Here is an 18,868-nt window from a genome sequence, read left to right as displayed (position 1 = left end):
TTAGGTAGCACGTTTTTTATTCACAAATCTCATCATCAAAAAATATTCAATATTATCTTCAAATTATATATTTTGACATACTCAATCGAATTTGAGTATTTAAAAGGTAAAATCAAGTGTTTGTGAACTCGAATTATGTATTATTTGTATTAATTTAGGTATCACATTTTTGTTTCACGAATATCATCATCGGTGTCACTTAATATTAACTTCAAATTATATTTTGACATCCTCAAATAATTGGATATGAGTATTTACTGGGTAAAATCATGTATTTATATACTCTAATTAGATACTCTGTGTACCAATTTAAGTATCACATTTTAACTTCACAAATGACACAATCAAAAGTCACTTAATATTACTTGAAACTTAAGTATTTTCTTACACATTTGAAGTATTCAAATAGCCAAATCAAATGTTTAGAACCCGAAAATAGGTATTTTATCGATCAAAATAAGTAATTTTTCTAATTCAACAATGAGTGAGAAACTGTGTTTTTTAAAAAATTAGATGACATGAATAAGTCATCTTTATGCATTTTCAATGAAAATACCAACAATTATTGAATTTATTGTGATAGCTCGAAGATCAAGTATTTTCTTACACATTTGTAGTATTCAAAGAGTAAAATCAAGCATTTGGAACTCCAAAATAGGTATTTTCTTGGTCAAAATAAATATTTAATCTTATTTCATGATGGGTGATGATCTATGTTTTTTTTTAAAAAAATAAAATGACATGAATAAGTCATCCTAATGCATTTTTCATGAAAAGACCAACAATGAATGGATTTATGGTGAATGCTCGAAAATATAGTATTTTCTTATATATTTGGATTATTCAAAGAGCGAAATCAAGTATCTGAAACCTCATAATAGGTACTTTGTATGTCAAAATAAGTATTTACTTTTATTCCATGATAATTGAGAAACAATATTTTGTTAAAATTATATTTTAAATGGAGAAAAATGATATAATTTTATGGATAAAATAATATATTTATTTGAATAATAAAAGATAAAAATGTAAAGTTTGTTTTGTGGGTAGTTAAAACTAAATGTATAGATTTGTCAGGTACTGATTTCTAGAAAATAATGGCTAGGTACTGAATTTTAATTGAAACATTCACATATGTAGATTTTTTAAATTTACCGAAAAAAGAATAGCTCCAATTAATTATTAATGGGAAATTGATTATTCTAGTCTATTTCAAAGTCATAATTTTAAAAATGACCTTCTTTATTACATAATTTGCATTATGTCTTATATAATTTAAAAATCCTAAAATACCCTTTTTTTATGACCACACATGTTCCATTTTCTTGATTCATTTATTTAATTATCTATTTTTTTTATAGAATTGATTTAACATTTGTTCTGTTTTATTTAATTTATAAGATATTAATTTTTTAATACTACTTACTTATATCAATAAACATATTTTAATAAAATTATGAATGGTTAGTTTGAATTAGTGCATACGAAAACACCAAAGTTATAATATTTTAATTACGATTGTTGCTCATGAAAATAATCAAGTCAAATATTAAAAAAATTAAAATCAAAATTACAGCAATCAGTTCTAGGCAATATATTCTAATGATTTGACATAAAAAAATTAGTAACAAACTGATTTTGTCATAACACATATAACTACTCACACAGTACTATCAATATAAAATCAATTTTTTTTACGTAAAAGTTAAGTGGAAAAAAAGAAATTCATACTTGCTTAAAGAAATAGGATTGATGTATTTCACGGCCGCCTCTATACGCACGAAATTGATGAGATAATAAAATAAAGAGTTTGAGATGAATAAATTGATAGTGAATATGATTTAAAAGATAGAGGATATCTTTGTAATTTGATATGATAAAAAGATTATTTTGGTAAATTAATTTAACTGAAGACTAAAATTGATTATAGCAATTGTGTAAAGTCTATTTAGGTAAATCTCTCATTATTAATTAAATCAAAATGACCAAGCGCGTTTCTGGTGAGAGCTTGTCCGAATGCATCTAAAGCTCCGCAACTCCCGTGTCCACTTAGATTCATGATTATGCGCACACACAATCATATCTACACATTAAAGACTTTATTTATAAGATTCCACCAAGGAGATGGATCGGTTTTGACCTTCTTCTTATCAAGATCTCAACTTTCTCCAGTATATTCTAGCGGCTAGCCTGCACATATGTGCTTCAATTTCAGTCTTTAACCGTACCATTTCTTCCAAGAAAAACATGTCCTAAAGAAACGAACGATTACTCACAGCTATCTTGATGGGCTTTGCTCTTTGCTCACAATTTCTTTGTTGTCTTTATTACTCGTTTGGACCCTTTGAATTCGAAAAGGTTGACAGTTTCCCAATCTTGTTTTATGATTTTCTTGGTGCCTGAATTATGTATTCATGGTTGAAATCCTGGATTTTGATGTTTACTCGTGGTTGATATTTTGTTGTCTATCCTATATGAACTGATTTGCAATCTCTAGTAAGCTAAAATTATGTCCCGATATTTGATTTTGATATTCTCCTCGCAATTGTTCTGTTGTTGCATGTGCTTCTGCATTTATTATCGTGGATTTGAATGAAAAAGGAAAATTTTGACTTATGCTTTGAATGTGGATCAAAAGGTAGATCTTCTCTCATCACCAGGGCTTTCTTTCCGGTGGCAGAGTTAGATTGATGGTTGAGATTGTGGAATTTTGAAGAAGAAATTATTTTAGTTTGGGGATAGATGGGGAATACTTGTGTTGGACCTAGCATATCAAAAAATGCTATCTTTCAATCGGTTTCTGCTGCAGTGTGGCGATCTCGCATGCCAGATGGTACAGAATCTTCAGTCAATGGAGAGAATGTTAAAAACGAGACACCAAAAGAGCACGAATCAGCAATGCCAGTTCAAAGCACACCACCGGAACATGTGACAATCCCAAAGTCGGAAACAAAACAGGAGCAACCAGCAAAGGCAAAGAAGCATATGAAGAGGAATACTAGTGCAGGACTTCGGACTAGTTCGGTTTTACAACGGAAAACTGGGAATTTGAAGGAGTTTTTTAGTATCGGGAAGAAATTAGGACAAGGGCAATTTGGAATAACATTCCTCTGTGTCGAGAAGGCGACAGGAAAGGAATACGCATGCAAATCAATTGCAAAGAGGAAGTTATTGACTGATGATGACGTGGAGGATGTCAGAAGGGAAATTCAAATAATGCACCATTTGGCTGGTCACCCAAACGTTATATCCATTAAGGGGGCATATGAAGATATTAACGCTGTTCATGTTGTCATGGAGTTATGTGCGGGTGGAGAGCTTTTTGACAGGATAATACAACGTGGGCATTATACTGAACGGAAGGCAGCCGAGCTTACAAGGACTATTGTTGGAGTGGTAGAAGCTTGTCATTCGTTGGGTGTAATGCATCGTGATCTTAAGCCGGAAAATTTTCTTTTTGTTGATCAAAAGGAAGAATCACTTCTCAAAACAATTGATTTCGGGTTGTCGATATTCTTCAAGCCAGGTATGCTAATCAACTCTATCGTGTGTTTTAAGAGTGAAGTTTCTGTTGAAGAGATGCATGTTTCTTGTTAGCTCGTGCTGTTTTCTTGATTGGGTTTTACATTTTCTGGATTAGAAATGAGCATGCTAACCACCTCCGTATTGTAATAAAGTTTGCCGAGAAAACCAACATGACCTGGATTGGAGATGCACTAAAATGCTTTGTTGGGATAGTTATGTGTATTTATCAACTAGTCATTTAGAGCTAAAGTTTCTCTATTAATAGACTTTATAGTGGTATTATCCAGTAAGTATTGGGAGGAGGATATCGGGTAATAGCCATCACTTTTTTGCTCATAGTATTTAATTACTTGAATAGAGTTGAATCATTGAGTTTATAGCTAATACCTAAACACCAGAACTACGTGATAGGTTGCTATAATTGTGAATTCGTTGTTTCAGATTAATTACAACTATTGAGCAAACTGATAGTATAAATTTAGGCACATTCTTTGACTTCTTGAACACAGAGTGATACTAATTTGAAGGGCAAAAGAAATTTTTTGTTTTGTATAAAATGTGGGTGCTTACCTTTCCTCTCCCAGTCACTACTTAAGGGACTTATATTGCTTATGATGGCGTTTCTTGAGGCTGGACATAATTATATGGATCCTCTTAAATTTACTAGAAACGTTTTTTAGTCACCAAGGACATGGCAGTCTTCGGATTTATAATTAGGTCGAATATCAGGTTGTTGATGTAATTTTTAGTATTTTTACTTGTTTAAAGATAGGCATGCTATCTATGTCTTTTTGGTCATTTAAAAGCTATATTTTACTTTTCTCAGGAGAAAAGTTTGCTGACGTGGTAGGCAGCCCATATTATGTTGCACCTGAAGTTCTTAAGAAGCGATATGGTCCAGAAGCTGATGTCTGGAGTGCTGGAGTAATTGTTTACATTTTACTCAGTGGAGTTCCTCCTTTCTGGGCTGGTGAGGATTATTTGTATTCATTTGTTTAAATATAGCCATATATTTCATCCAACCAAAACCACACAAAGAAGAGTTATCCTTTCATGATCTTTCACTTTTTTAATCATCAAATTCCTGGACTTCAGAATCCGAGCAAGGAATATTTGAACAAGTCCTGGATGGCGAACTTGACTTCTCATCAGACCCCTGGCCAAGTATCTCAGAAAGTGCAAAAGACTTAGTAAGGAAAATGCTTGTTCGAGACCCTAGACAACGATTAAATGCTCATGAAGTCCTTTGTGAGTATTTCTTATGGAATTTTTTCTAAATTGTTTAGATTAAGACATTTGGAGATCATTCATGTTCATCTAAATTTTTTTCTGATTCGGGAATTTTTCATTAAAAAAAATCTTAATAGTTTAATTATTCTTACTTTTTTTAGGAGAATTTTTTGTTTTGATTATATTGTAATTTGTTCATAAATATCTGGATGCAAATGTGGATCCAGCTGCCAACCTATTGCATCTAACGCCAACACAAGGGATTAATTTGAGTTTATGATTTGGAATTGGGAACTGTTTAGGATTTGGCGTACTAAGGATTTTGAACCTGTCCAATCTGCAACCATTAAGGAAATGCTTTGATCTGGCAATATCTAAGTTTTATCCCAATAATTCCATTTCATACATTGTCATTTTTTACGCAAAATCTATCAATACCTCTTAATTTCCTTTCAAGAGGTCAACTTTCGGTACGTCATAACAGATGTATGTTAAAGCATGCTCGTATTACACTTATTTGTAAGTTATTTATTTTTCCATGTACAATGAAGATTTGAAGTGTTGCTTCCATGGAAAATAAGCTTCTCGAAGGGGCTTCTCCATGTAAAAAAATCCTTGGTCTTTTTACATATTGTATTTATTTTTCAATTATTTAAACATGTAATATCATTAGTTATCAAAAAAGAATTGGTAGCCATCTTTGCTGTCTAATTGCTTTCCTAAGATTCCACTTTTGGGACCTTAAGTGGACAATTCCAATAAGGAACGAAATTGTTCAAGTCCATCAAAATCTTGGACAATGGATGAATTGATCTTATCCATATTCGACCCAATCTGGTCTATGAAATTAGGGGGGCCCAATTGAGTGTGAGGAGGGGTTGATCAAACAAAAGATTGAAGTTTATGTGATTTGCTTAAAATATTGGCTCCATAAATCTGTTGAGTTTCTCCACTCATGCCAGTCGTCTGAAAGGACAAATCGCCAATAGATCTGAGTCAACTAATACTCTTGTTGGCAATTAAGGTCCTAGCACGAGTTTTTATGGCTACACATGTGGCATCTCAATTTTTTTGAAAAATCTATCAACAATGTGAAGAAATCGAGAATCAAATAAAGAATACTAAATGGGAGCCATAGAAGATAATTTAAAGTATCAAGTTCCTTTGGTTGTTCGTTTTAGGACATGAACTAGTAGGTATAGCGAATTGTTGAAAGATTAAGGAAGAGGAATGCCACCAAAATCTCTGGGTTTAGATTTCCCAAGGACAATAGTTTTATAATGGAAATTCAGAGTTTAATAATTAGGCCTTTGGCATAATTGAATGAATTCGTAAAATGCATGATTTTGATCCAAATTCATGATTTTCAGGTATAGCTGTTTTAGAATGACAAAATAAATCCAAAAATAAATTATATTCTTGAGAGCATATCATGGAGTCAGCTTACCTATTTAAGTCGATGTCATATTTTTATCAGTTGGCAATTAATCTACTTTCCTAACTCGTGTTTTTCCTTTTTAAATGTGCTTTCTCTTGCATTACTTCTTATATAGTTTGTGCAAAATGATTTATCATGTAACAAGATAGAAACACACAGTTAATTCTCCTTCCGTTGTGATCAACATCATGTAAGCTGAAAATTTTCTACATTATTTCAAAGATATCTGAAATGTTCTCTCCTACGTTCTTGAGATAACCTTGTAATTTAGAATATTTACACTGTCCAAGTCCCTGCCAGAATTTTACCTGAATCGCTTGAGTTCTGGCCATATGATACAATTCCCTGTCTATTGGCTTTAAACGGTTTATGTCCTGATGTAGTTGGATCCTTTTGGTTATGGAAACCTTTGAAATGCTTTCTTGAGACAGGAAATTATATGAGAGACATCTTCCTCGCAATTTATTTGAGTACTCAAACTCACATTTGTTACTAATTTTTGGCTCAATAACCTCTCTTTTAAGCCACGAGCAACTATCATATAGCCCAACTGGCTTTAATTTTTGTAAGTTATTTCCTCTTTAGATCGTTCTTTAATATTCTCATGATCACTGAGATGGACGCGAACCAGTATAGAAGGACATAACCAGAAAACACTCTCTCTAATCAGTCAGGACTTTGGAACAATGTATCGATGACTTCAGGACATACCTGGCAAACATTATCTAACCAGTCAGAATATCATGATATGATTTCTAGAATAAAAAAGCCAATGATCCAATGAACGGGGCTGTGAACCTTGTTACTATAGATTAGTCAAAGCAGGCAGAGCCATTTGCTTTTCAATCAAAGCAATAAATTCCTCACGACAGTAATCTACTCTCCTATTTAAGATCTTAATATGCCCAAAATTTTTTATGAAAATAAATTCAGATCTTTTTAAATATTGGATAGACAATTATCATTTGCTATTTTATGCAATCTAAAAGATTCGGTATCTCTCAGTGTGAAATCAATTTGAATTGACTGTGTGTCTGTTGAATTATTTTAGGTCACCCTTGGGTTCAAGTTGATGGCGTGGCACCAGATAGACCTCTAGACTCTGCAGTTTTAAGCCGCCTGAAACAATTTTCGGCGATGAACAGACTAAAGAAAATGGCTCTTAGAGTAAGTTTTACTATCAACGTGCAAATATAGTGAAATATGCCATCTGATGGTGCTATATATATCGAGGAGGGATTTTATCTTTCAGGTCATTGCGGAATCATTATCTGAAGAAGAAATCGCCGGTCTTAAACAAATGTTCAAAATGATAGATGCAGATAATAGTGGGCAAATCACTTTTGAAGAGCTCGAAGCTGGACTTAAGAGAGCTGGTGCCAATCTAAATGAATCTGAGATTTATGATTTAATGCAAGCAGTAAGTATTAAACCAGAAAGCTTTCTATGATTTTTGTTTCTTCAGAATAATATGTTCTAATACATTGACGATCTCTCACGTTTGAGACTTGAACTGAAATTAACTAAAAAGGGAATGACTTCAACAAGATAATATATTTTCTTTTGATCAAAATTCTGTATTCTTAACATCTACTGAGTGGTTTAATATGAGCTTTGTGTGATAACTGTTGGGAGTATTAGTTGTGCGAACCAAAATAAATAACTGCCTGCTTCCATCTATAAAAACTGTCCCATTTGAACTTTTACTGGTTCAACCTGGTTGTCAATTTGGTTTTGTTTGTTAATAGCTGGATCGATTTATAACCAAGCAAAGCTATTTTCGTAACCACTGGGCTGGGCTAAAATAGACTTGAAGCCCCACCCACCTACGCCGTTGGCTTTCGTCAGCGGTCTGTTGCATCTCCCATCCAACTGATTTAATATTATTATTTGAAAATTTTCCTTGTGTATGTCATAAATACATCGACCTCATTGTCATAATTCAAATATTTGTTTCCATTGTGTGTGTAATCTGTCCCACTTTCTCGTACTGCAGGCTGATGTTGATAACAGTGGAACAATCGATTATGGAGAGTTTGTAGCTGCAACATTGCATCTCAACAAAATCGAGAGAGAGGATCACCTGTTTGCTGCTTTCTCATACTTTGATAAAGATGGAAGTGGCTATATCACCCCAGATGAGCTTCAACACGTGTGTCAGGAGTATGGTTTCGATGATTCCCGCCTGGAAGAGATGATCCGAGAAGTTGACCAGGACAATGTTAGTTCATACTTTTTTTAGAGTGCTATTTAAACTTATATGCATCTCGTGGGAGTTGTGTGTTGCATTTTTCAACTAAAGTTAACCTGCAACTTGGCTTCTTCAACTCTTTTTCAGGATGGACGTATTGATTACAACGAGTTTGTTACCATGATGCAAAAGGGCAACACGGTTGCTGGTGGAGGTGGTAAACGAAGCTTGGAGAAAAGTTTCAGCATAAACTTTAGGGATGCCTTGAAACTCACATAGCCTTCAAAACACCACTCCATTTTTTTCTCGTTCATTTTCGATCACTTTCAGATGAAATGGCTGTGATGTTATAGCTGTATATAGTCGGTCCCAAGTCCTGATTGTGAATCAGCCTTGCTCAGGTTTTCTCCGGGACGAATCTGGATTCGGTTTTTGACTGTTTTCTGTTTGCATCAAGAACACATCATTGAAGACGGAAAGAAAATCCCTTTAATTATTGTCCTAGATTTGAACCTTTGGTTGGTTCAAATATGGATTTTGTTCACAGTTAAAAATTCCCAGCGTCTGTTTTTGAATCTAGTTGGTTTAGTGGAATGGACTTTGTGCTTGTGTATGCATGCATCATGAGCGTTGAAATGTCAAATACTTGAAATATTTGTATTAATATATAAAAATTTATATTTAATTATCTTAATTAATTTTAATCTAAATTTTTTATAGTCCCTAGGAATCAGAAAACAAACATAAAAAAATCAAAATGAAAATTGGTTAGAAAATTTTAAATTATTTAGGCAAATTAATTATTAGATTATTTATTTATTTTATACAATAATTTTTTAAAATTACAGTAAACTTTTATGGGGAGAGAAAAGAAACTTGACTCACGTGATTTATCTCAATCGCGCAAGAAAATAAAAAAGAATATTGGTATTAATATTTGTGCAGACAACAATCGCTTTCATGAGCAAAAGAAAAACCCTAAAATTGGGCCTCCGGTCCTGTCTCGCTTCTCTACGCACTCGTCTTCAATTACTACTCTCCCGAACTTGAACTATTAAATGGCGACGTCGAGTGAAGACGCATACGGCGGCGTTGGAGCCGGAGGTAAGTTCCGAAAGAAGCCCTTCCGTAGAGCGCAACTCCCTACGACGCCTTACGATCGTCCCCTCACTGCGCGAATCAGCAATTCTTACAATGGTAGCAGTAAAAACCCTGGCTTGTTCGCGAAGCTCGTGGTGGATCCTGCCTCCAAGCTTTTATCATATGGGGCCCGCAGCTTCTTCTCCTCGGTTTTTCGCAAACGCCTACCTCCGCCGCCTCCGCAGGCACAAGGTAGCTGAGTTGATTTTTTCGTTTTCTTCTTTCAAGTTTTTTTTTCATGCTGTCGTGTGATTGGCTAAGGTTACTTGGTTTTGAGATTTAATTTAGGATTGTCCGACTACTTTTGTGTTATGTGTTCATCGTATCTTTTAATTATATAATTGGGAAACTTAAATCTCCTTTGTCTGGTCGAGTGGTGAATAGGCTTTATCTCGTTGAAAAATATGGTCTTGGCTTGAGGATATTCCTAAAGTTTTAATCATCGTCAATATTTCAACTGTTTTGTAGGATTTAGATGTGTTATACAGAAGACTTCTTTTTCGATTTGTGATTATTTTATCCATCTCAAATGAGTTTACTTGACCTTCCCGAGGTTATTTGTTTTTTAATCCCTCACTTCTGTCGGTAGTTTTACGGGTAAAATCTAGAAAGTCGCCGAGATCGACTTTCAATTGCTATACTTGTTTGTTTCAGAAGCCATATTGAAATTGATTGTATTGGAACTTTCTAAGGAGATCTGTTTTCCCCCAGTTGTGGAATATCAGGGTATGCCACTGCCTACGCTCTGCTGGCATATACTCTAATTTTTGAACATGCACAGAATTCAATCAATGTCAATTGGCATGATATTCCACAACTGCCATGTGGATGACATGGTTGTGATATATTTCATGTATGGAGGTCGTCCTGAAAAAAGTGATACTCCACAACTGCCATGTGGTATGATATTCCACAAAAGCTGTTTTAAAAAGTTTTTTTTAGAAGCTAGAATTTCTAGTTTTTGGGCCTTTGCATCTACTCTTATTTAAATAAAAATAAAAGCACTTTTCAACATTTATCTAAATGACAAAACGCTAATGTTTTTTTAATAAAAACTTTAAAAAGTTGGATTTATTTAATAGCTTTTTTAAGCAACAACTTCTGCATCCAAACTCTGCCTTACTATTTTTATCCCCTAAAATAACAAAACGAAACTCATTCATAAGTATCATAAAGTATGTAGTATAAGACTTCCTCCCATACAAACTCACAAAATCATAAAAGAGAAGCTAAATTGTTCTTTCTACCTTACTCCTACTTTTGTCATCTGCTGTTCTTCCTAGGTCTTACATGATGTAGGCAGTAATTGACTGATGACACATGTCTTCTGATGTGAACAGAGGTAAATTGTCCTTTGAGTGATGAGCTTCAGGTGGCAGTTTCTGATGTAAGTCATGCATTCCTTTGTTTTAAGCTTTATTTTCAATGGCATTTGTTTGTATCACTGTTCAGAAATTGTTATCTATGTTTCCTAATGCAGTCTGGAGATTTTATTTTGGTGTTGCAGTGATCTTGTTATGAATTGTCAAAATCATGTAGAGCATGGATTTACAGAAAATTGTTCTAGCTAGTTTGTTCTATACTAATTCCTTTTTGCTAGTGCTGGATAAATTCTGCTAGAATGAAAGGAGATGTTTTAAGATGGGTCCATCTAAAAATATGGGAGTTATTTTATGATAATTGTGCATTATTTTTAACTGGATCCCATAAAGTATCTAAATTAGCAATTACAGGAAGTAGAATTGTCGATGTTGTTGAACCGTCGAGTGCGTGGTGAGTTTGAGCTGATCCATGTAGTGAGAGGCGATATGGTTGTAGGAAGCAATGTTTGTGCTTTTCAATTGGACTCTTGCTGAGAACTCAGATGGATGAAATATCATTTAACTCATGTAAAAAATGTAATATTCAATGAAATTATTATGAACAAAATGTATATGAGAGCAATCCATGTTGTCTCTTAGGTTGTACTTTGTTTGTAAGGCAAGCCTATTAAACCCCGGTACTGAAATGTTCAGTTGTTTTCAGCCCCCCTATCATTTTCCGTCCACATTTAATTCCATTTGTCCTATATCTATGGTTATCTATTTGTCTCAAATCTTTAGTTTTTTGCCCATTTTATGTTTCAATTGTTGAATAATTAGTGCGATGTGCTAAAGTGCGGAGGTGGTACTAGCAGCCTGCCGTTGTGTAGTTCAGCTGATGATGGAATCTCTGAGCTCGAGCAATTGCTGAAGCAGAAGACTTTTAGCAGGTAAATTCTTGAAAGAATTTATTGTCATTCATGCTGAATTATTTTTCGAGCTGTCTTTGTTTGTTGGAAATGTTACTTTTGTATTCGTTTATCTTGTAGATGAGATTGTGTAAATATTATTGATTGTGTTCCTATAGCAAGTTATTGAAAATTTCTTGTATGTGGTGCCGCAAACAAGGACCAGGTGGGAATTATCTGTTTTAAACTGAAGTGTCTGTTGCTGATTTGGGATGTCGACAGATGTATGATGTGCAATTTCGCTGTTCAGGATTTGATATCACTTCTTTGTAACTAATTGTTTCAATGTGTTGTTCCTGAGAATTAACTTTGTTTGTGATATGACAACTTAATGTTATTGTCCTGCCTATGCAACTGTAGGAGTTATAATATTTTATATACAGTGCCTAAGTATATTTTTTACACGGTTTTTTTTTTTGAAAATTGATTTTTAAGAAGAATATGCTTTCCTTATGCAGGTCTGAGATCGATCATCTGACAGGACTATTGCAATCAAGGGCTGCTGTAGAATCACCCAGTGTTGGTCCTAAAAGAAGTGAAGGAGGAGCACCAGATTTGGAAAGGCATCAACCATTTGCAAGTAGTCTGTCGGAAGAATGTATGCAGGACGAGGATAGATCGCTTAGAGTTATGTCATCTCCTATTATAAATTCAAGAGTAAGTTAAATTCTACACCACTCACATACTCCATTGTCCAACACGCGCGGCATACTGTCTTTTGTGCTTGTGTTTCTTGATTATGTTTATAGCTATGCTGTAGCATCTTCAAAGTTTTTAGGTAGCAAACTGAAAAAAAATACCTCCAGGTCATTGAGGATGATATGGCGCCTCCAGCTGAACTTGCAAAAGCTTACATGGGCCGTAGACCTTCTAAAATATCCCCATCAAACTTAGGGACTCGCAATCAAGTTCATAGAGAAGATGCAGGATTGCTTTCTAATGTACCTTTTGCTTCCAAATCTCCCAACATGTCATTGAATATGACAACTTCTGTTGGCCATGGTGATCCTAAAAATGGTTTTATAACTCCAAAATCTCGAGGCAGATCGGCGATTTACAACATGGCGCGTACCCCATATTCTAGAGTTCATCCAATTTCCATTAAAAAGGTTACACGTCTTGCAATTTTCATCTGCAAAATAAAAGTAATTTTTGGAGTTGATTTTTCTCTTTCGGCTGATTTTAGGAAATCGGATCGACCAACAATTTCTACAGTGGACTGTCAATACCAGCATCATCTTCTTCTCTAGTCGAGCAAAATGAAAAAATTGAGGCCAAGTCAATGGTAGATCTATTATTTTCAAAATTTTGAACTTTAGAGCTTGATTCTCTCTTCTTTTAATTTTTGTTCATTTAGTATGTTACCAATTTGTGTATCAGACCTTGAAACGCAGGAGTTCGGTCTTAGATGATGATCCTGGGTCTGTTGGTCCCATGCGGAGACTCAGGCAGAAACCTTATCTATTAGCTTCTAAAATTCCTGTGATTGCACATGGAGTGGAAAGTGGTTCTGATCTTGCACTGGTGTCTTCAAAGCAAAAGCTTCCTTTAGTTGTTGAACAGAAAAATAGGGTCTCAAAAATTGCTGGGCAACATGAGGATGACAGCATTCCAAGTGCCAGTTATGCTTGTGTCTCTTCCAAATCTACTGAGGTTGCTTCAAGAATTTTGCAGCATCTTGAAAAGTTGACTCCAAAGGAAAAGTCATCTGAATCCAAGCTGGCTACTGTGCGAGAGAAATCCACTTTTAGATTGACACCCAGTATGCTTCGTGGACAAGCTCTCAGGAGCATGGAGGATGTGGATTCTTCGAAGTTGCTGCTGGTTGTTCAAGATGATCAAAAGTTGGAGGATAGGTCTGATGTCGCTTTATCTCATGACCGAGATTCTACTTTTGAAAGGACTGGAAAGGTTGAAAATGGTGATAAAGAAACTGTAATAGTCTCTGCCATGTTGAATCCTGCAGTGAAGAATGAATTTCTTGAGTCCTCTTCGATTCCTGGCCCCAGTATAACTGCTGATTCAGCAGTAAAAAATAGTGTAGCTGAACGTCCTCAAACTAAGAGAGCATTTAGGATGAGTGTGCAAGAGGTAGGTGTTGTCTCCTTTAACTTGTGAGGAATGATTTTTTTCTTCATGTTTCTCTTTATTTTCATTTGAATTGCTTGCTATTACTCTTTGATATTATTTTTACGGTGCAATTTTAGTTTATGTTTGTGCTTTTGAGCTTTATGGCTGGATGCTGAATTGTGCATCTTTGACTGCCTTGATTTATATCTATCTTGTTCCGATGGCTGAAACAAAAACAGTTTTCAATTAAATTTGATATTCTTTTATCCAAATATGGACTTATAATTTATGGCTGTGTTTGTAGGATTTCTTGGAGCTGGATGATGATGAACATTCTTACGGGCTTGCAACTAGACCTTTAGCAGAAGGGAGAGGACCGCCTAATGCACATACTCTCGGAAACAAACGCTCTGATAATGAAGAACACGAACATTTGAAAACTACTAGTCAACCAGAAGCGAAGTTACCTGTTGTATTAAGCAAAACAACTGAAAGCAGTAATCCTAGAGCTCCCATGATTGAAACAGGAAATGATGGCATTTCTCTCTCTTTTTCTGAGAGAGAAAATGTAGCAATCCAATCAGATGTTCTTTCTCAGTCGGTTTCGTTTGAAAAAGCAAATGAAACTACTGATTCAGTTCCCTGGTTCAGATTGGGCTCTCAAGCTGTTGATAATACTCCTCCGTTGCCTTCAGTATCAGTCAATGTGAAACCAGAATCTAAGTCTGAGAACTCTATCAGGTTAGTAGTGACCGCCAATACTTATCTGGCTGGGAACTGGTTTTCAGTTCCAAGTTCAATTGCTTGTTATTTCGCTGTTTCCCTGCCTCGCGGATTTTTTAGAAAGGAAGTTGAATGTGCCTCAATTTTTACTATTAACCTTGTGTTATTTTTAGTTGTGTGATGTTTTTTTTTTACTCACAAGTTGTGTGATGATGTTGATGCTTCTAGACTTGGTGAATGAACTGTGTTGCGCCACCTTAGGTATATTAGGACTCACGTGGCATTAACAATTCTTGGCAAAAGCTGTCATTGTCGAAACTGGAAAATTGTTCTCCAGCTTCCACTTTAACCAGTGTTATTCCCATTTTATCTTTGTTTTGAAGTATGCTGACTTCATGTGCAGCTTATTGGATGCTGTTTCTACTGCTGATGGCTCTAAGAGGGAAACACCCGAGTCTGATCAAGGTGTATCCCTTGATCCTTTAAAGACAAGAGATGCAAATGGAAAGGCTCATACTGTGCCATTTGTATCAAATGGGCCCCTTATTTCGAGGGCTCCTGCAGTGTCGTTTACCACAACTTCTCATGATGCAAATCAGATATCGACAGCTATCTCTGGTCCTTTAACCTCTTCAACCAGCGTGGCAAGCTTTAGCTGGATTGGGACCAGCACCAACCCTACCTCTTCGACCAGCATTGCAAGCTTTGGCTTTACTGGCTTCGGCAATAGCAACACTTCCACTTCCAATGACAGTAGTTTTAGGTCAAATGCAGCTGTATCTGTTTTCAATTTTGGTGCCTCTGTGGATCCATCCAGTGCATTACTTGCACCATCAACTACTACTATCTCAGAAGTGTCTGAGCTAAAGAACAAAGCTGAGAAAGAACCCAATACTGGCAGTTCTAGTGCAATACATTCAGCTGTTACACCATTTGTGGCTACAAACTCTGGAAGTGGCCCTAGTAATTCATCTGCAAATAATTTTCAAGGTTTTCTTCCTGCAACTGCCAATAAATCTTCAGTGTCTGATTTTGGACTAGTCTCGCAGAGTACATCCATTCCAATCAGTGCGTCTGGGTCATTACCTTCCCTTAACATGAGTGGCAGCATGTCTTTGACCACTTCCCTGTCCCATCCCCAGTTTAATCAAAACCAAAGTTTGGGCTTTAGTACTTCAGCTTCCTCATCAGAGACTAGCATGGTTAAATCTGGTAGTGGACCAACATCGAGTGTTGGCAAATTTGGTGCAAGCTCCACTTTATCAGGTGACAGTGTAGTCAGCTTGAACGCCCCTGCTACCCCTGGCATATTTGGTTTTGGTTTAGGTTTAAGTTCCTCCACTGATCCAGTCAGTGCAGTTGGATCGACAAATGGTGTCACTCCCCCAGTAGTCAGTTATGGTGGTAATTCCGTGGCAACTTCAGTAACTAACAATGCTAGCTCTTCGAGCATTGGTACATCTGGTATATTTAATTTTGGTGCTAGCTCTTCAGCTTCCACACCAGCAGCTTTAAACATATTTGGCTCTACTTGGGAAAGTCCGAAGACTTTGGCCTTTAGTTCAACATTTACTACTTCCTCTCCATCCAGTGTTTTTTCATTTGGGACGTTGGCTTCTACCACTGCTCCTGCAAATGCTACATCCACAGTTTTTAGTTCACAGTCTGGTCCCTCATCCAGCCCAAATTTTCCATTTTCGACATCTTCTCCCGCATTTTCTTTACCCTCTGTTTCCCTTAACCAGCCAATATTTGGTAATAGACCACCTAGTTTTACAGTGTCTCCAAGTAGCGGTGACCAAATGAATGCTGAAGACAGCATGGCTGAGGATCCGGTGCAATCCTCTGCACCTTCTATTCCTATATTTGGTCAGCCAACCATTTCTCCTTCCCCTGCTGGCTTTATGTTTGGATCAGCAGCTCCACCCTTGTCAAATCCTTTCCAATTTAGCGGCCAACAAAATCAAATTGCTCCACTAAATCCATCGCCCTTTCAGGCTTCAGGTAGCCTAGAATTCAATAATGGTGGTAGTTTCTCATTGGGGAGTGGTGGTGCTGACAAATCGAATCGAAAGTTTGTCAAAGTAAATAGAAATAAGAACCGGAAGAAGTGAAGCCTTCAAATGGTGTACTTGTATTTTTTTTAAAAGAAATCCATCACTATTGAGCAGATTTGTTGGCGGATGTTAACAGCTGGTGTTTGGAAGTCTCAATATCGGTGAGGTCCACCGCCTTGGCTTTGGAAGTTAGGTTATCATTACATGTGCTGCTTTTTTTAAAAAATTATTTCCCAATTTAGCAAAATTTTGGTTGGCAAAAAAATTGTTGCAATTTAGAATGTTTCTCCGTTGATATCAAGAATATTGCATTGTATCAGTAAAGTAGTAATACTTCAAATTTCATGGCATGGAATTGTGTAAATTGACCATTGATATTATGTATTGTCTTGTGTAACATAAAAGAATTGCTTGCAAGTGTTGTTTGAAAAATATGTCTGCTTATTTCTGGATCATACTGTGTAGTCTCCTGTTTTCAGTTTTACTGTTTCCTAAGCTGTACAAGATCATTTGACCGTTTATGCTGTACGACTCAGTCAAGGGTGATCAAATGAAAAAATGAAGGAAAATCTAAATTTTGTAAAAGTAAAATATCTAATGTTGCTCTAATTCCAAGGATTGTTAAGCATTTTTATGCGATCAGAGTGGTTGTATTTAACGGTGGCGTAATATTCTTTTCTTTTCCTTTTTGGTCGTTATGGTGCTAACCGAACCTGTAGGTTAATGCTCCTTTAAAACATGTATTGAAGAGCATGGCGTATGTGGCGTTTCTTGTGTTCTTTTACCATTAATTCAGAGTTGGTAAAAAAATCATGGGTTTTTAATGTCATTGTTATTTAAAGTGTGCTTGATTCAATATTTAAGAGCGTATGAGAAATTCATCAACACTTCATTTTCCTGTACCGTCTCGTCGTTTCAAATTTGCTGTCGCGTGATATACATGGGAACTTAATGAGAGAACCAAGTTAGTAGCAGTCATCATCTCTAACCATTTGTTTTCAAAATAAACGTCTTACATATCATAAAGTAACCTGTAAACATTTTCCTCTGACCATGAACCTTAACATGACGTAGTTGATGACTTGCAATACCGGATCAAAAATATTTCAAGAAGCAACATATAAGAATTTGCTATTCTCGAACTGCCAACAATTTAAGACACAATGTCTGATCTACGTGGGGGTCGTATCTGTGAGAAATCAGGGTCTTGCTTCCTTTGAAGACAAGTCCACTAGTACCGAGCACCAGTTTGGTCATAGTCTCGTCCCCGAAGGTATGGTACCCTTCCTTCAGCACCTTGGTTCCACCTAGGAAATGATGCCCTCTCTCTGTAAGAGTCCAAATGACCAGCATGTGCACTATGATACGTTCCAGCGTGTCTGTGGGGGTCAGTTGGAACACTTGTTATCAAAGGGATGGCAGTCTCAGCTTGTTGGTATTCTCGTAGTATTTCCTCTAATTCCTTGCCAAGAAACTCTTCTCTTCTACTAGCTTGTTGTGCACGAAGTGAAGATAGTTTCTCTTGGTACTTGTCATTAATTTCGATCAACTTCTGAAAAAGGTAATACAGTTGGAAGTTTGTGAGCTATATATTCTTTCAAAGTTTAGGATGTCCATACACTTTTTNATTTTTTTTTTTTTTTTTTTTTTATCTCTGATGTTAATAATCATATTGTGACAAAATTCTAAAACGGGAAGGCACCTCACAGGTTTTCAAATCACCCAATTATTCAGATCATACTACCAGGGAAGGAGTTTTCATCGATCTACATCAATAATACTACCAGTTTTCACATTACAGACTCCATACATACGCAGACATCAAACTCTGAGAGGCGAGTGGTTGCTTCTGAAAGAGCACACAGTAGCTCCATAAGAAACATTACTATTTATGAAGAAGTAGCGCACAGCATTTGTTAAGCATCTACACAAAGAATTTTTGAACTAAAAAATTCTTTATAATAGGTCTCCAATTAAAATAAGAGTAGGTATCCGGTAATATGGTATATACGCAGTGAAAAATAATATTTTTTATGATTTGGATCAAATATCTATCTCACATGTCAATTATATGAGAAGGCCATCCGAACCAACTCATAAAAAATATTATTTTTTACGTCAAAAATATTATTTTTTACGAATTTCAGAGCATCGAATGAAAGAACTAAAACTGATAGTTGTGTTTTATCTTATATGATAGGAACATAAACAATTATTTTTGAGAA

General features: G+C 35.7%; 2 protein-coding genes across 6 annotated transcripts; both read left to right on the top strand.

Moving 5' to 3' along the window:
- The first annotated feature begins 2,052 nt into the window (after positions 1–2,052).
- Positions 2,053–9,064, top strand: LOC140989288 (calcium-dependent protein kinase 1-like). Of its 4 annotated transcripts, none has more exons than XM_073458462.1 (8): positions 2,053–2,358; positions 2,639–3,526; positions 4,352–4,495; positions 4,621–4,773; positions 7,245–7,360; positions 7,446–7,613; positions 8,190–8,414; positions 8,532–9,064. In XM_073458462.1, exons 2-8 carry the CDS (start codon positions 2,743–2,745, stop codon positions 8,661–8,663), a joined length of 1,722 nt encoding a protein of 573 aa, XP_073314563.1. In that variant the 5' UTR covers positions 2,053–2,358; positions 2,639–2,742; the 3' UTR covers positions 8,664–9,064. The 4 variants fall into 4 exon arrangements, with proteins under 4 accessions (XP_073314563.1, XP_073314562.1, XP_073314561.1 ...); XM_073458461.1 differs by having other exon boundaries at positions 2,053–2,496; positions 2,661–3,526; XM_073458460.1 differs by having other exon boundaries at positions 2,053–2,496.
- A 286-nt stretch (positions 9,065–9,350) lies between these two features.
- LOC140989211 (nuclear pore complex protein NUP1) lies at positions 9,351–17,098 on the top strand. Of its 2 annotated transcripts, none has more exons than XM_073458352.1 (9): positions 9,351–9,716; positions 10,865–10,911; positions 11,681–11,775; positions 12,252–12,450; positions 12,600–12,902; positions 12,980–13,078; positions 13,174–13,884; positions 14,168–14,604; positions 14,990–17,098. In XM_073458352.1, the coding sequence occupies exons 1-9, from the start codon at positions 9,443–9,445 to the stop codon at positions 16,698–16,700; spliced, it is 3,876 nt and encodes a 1,291-aa protein (XP_073314453.1). In that variant the 5' UTR covers positions 9,351–9,442; the 3' UTR covers positions 16,701–17,098. The 2 variants fall into 2 exon arrangements, with proteins under 2 accessions (XP_073314453.1, XP_073314452.1); XM_073458351.1 differs by having other exon boundaries at positions 9,352–9,716; positions 11,666–11,775.
- The last annotated feature ends 1,770 nt before the right edge of the window (positions 17,099–18,868 follow it).

The sequence above is a fragment of the Primulina huaijiensis genome, chromosome 12 (assembly GCF_012295235.1).
Source record: "Primulina huaijiensis isolate GDHJ02 chromosome 12, ASM1229523v2, whole genome shotgun sequence".
Lineage (NCBI taxonomy): Eukaryota > Viridiplantae > Streptophyta > Magnoliopsida > Lamiales > Gesneriaceae > Primulina > Primulina huaijiensis.
The sequence above is the reverse complement of the archived record's forward strand: the minus strand, read 5'-3'. Positions and strand labels throughout refer to the sequence as shown.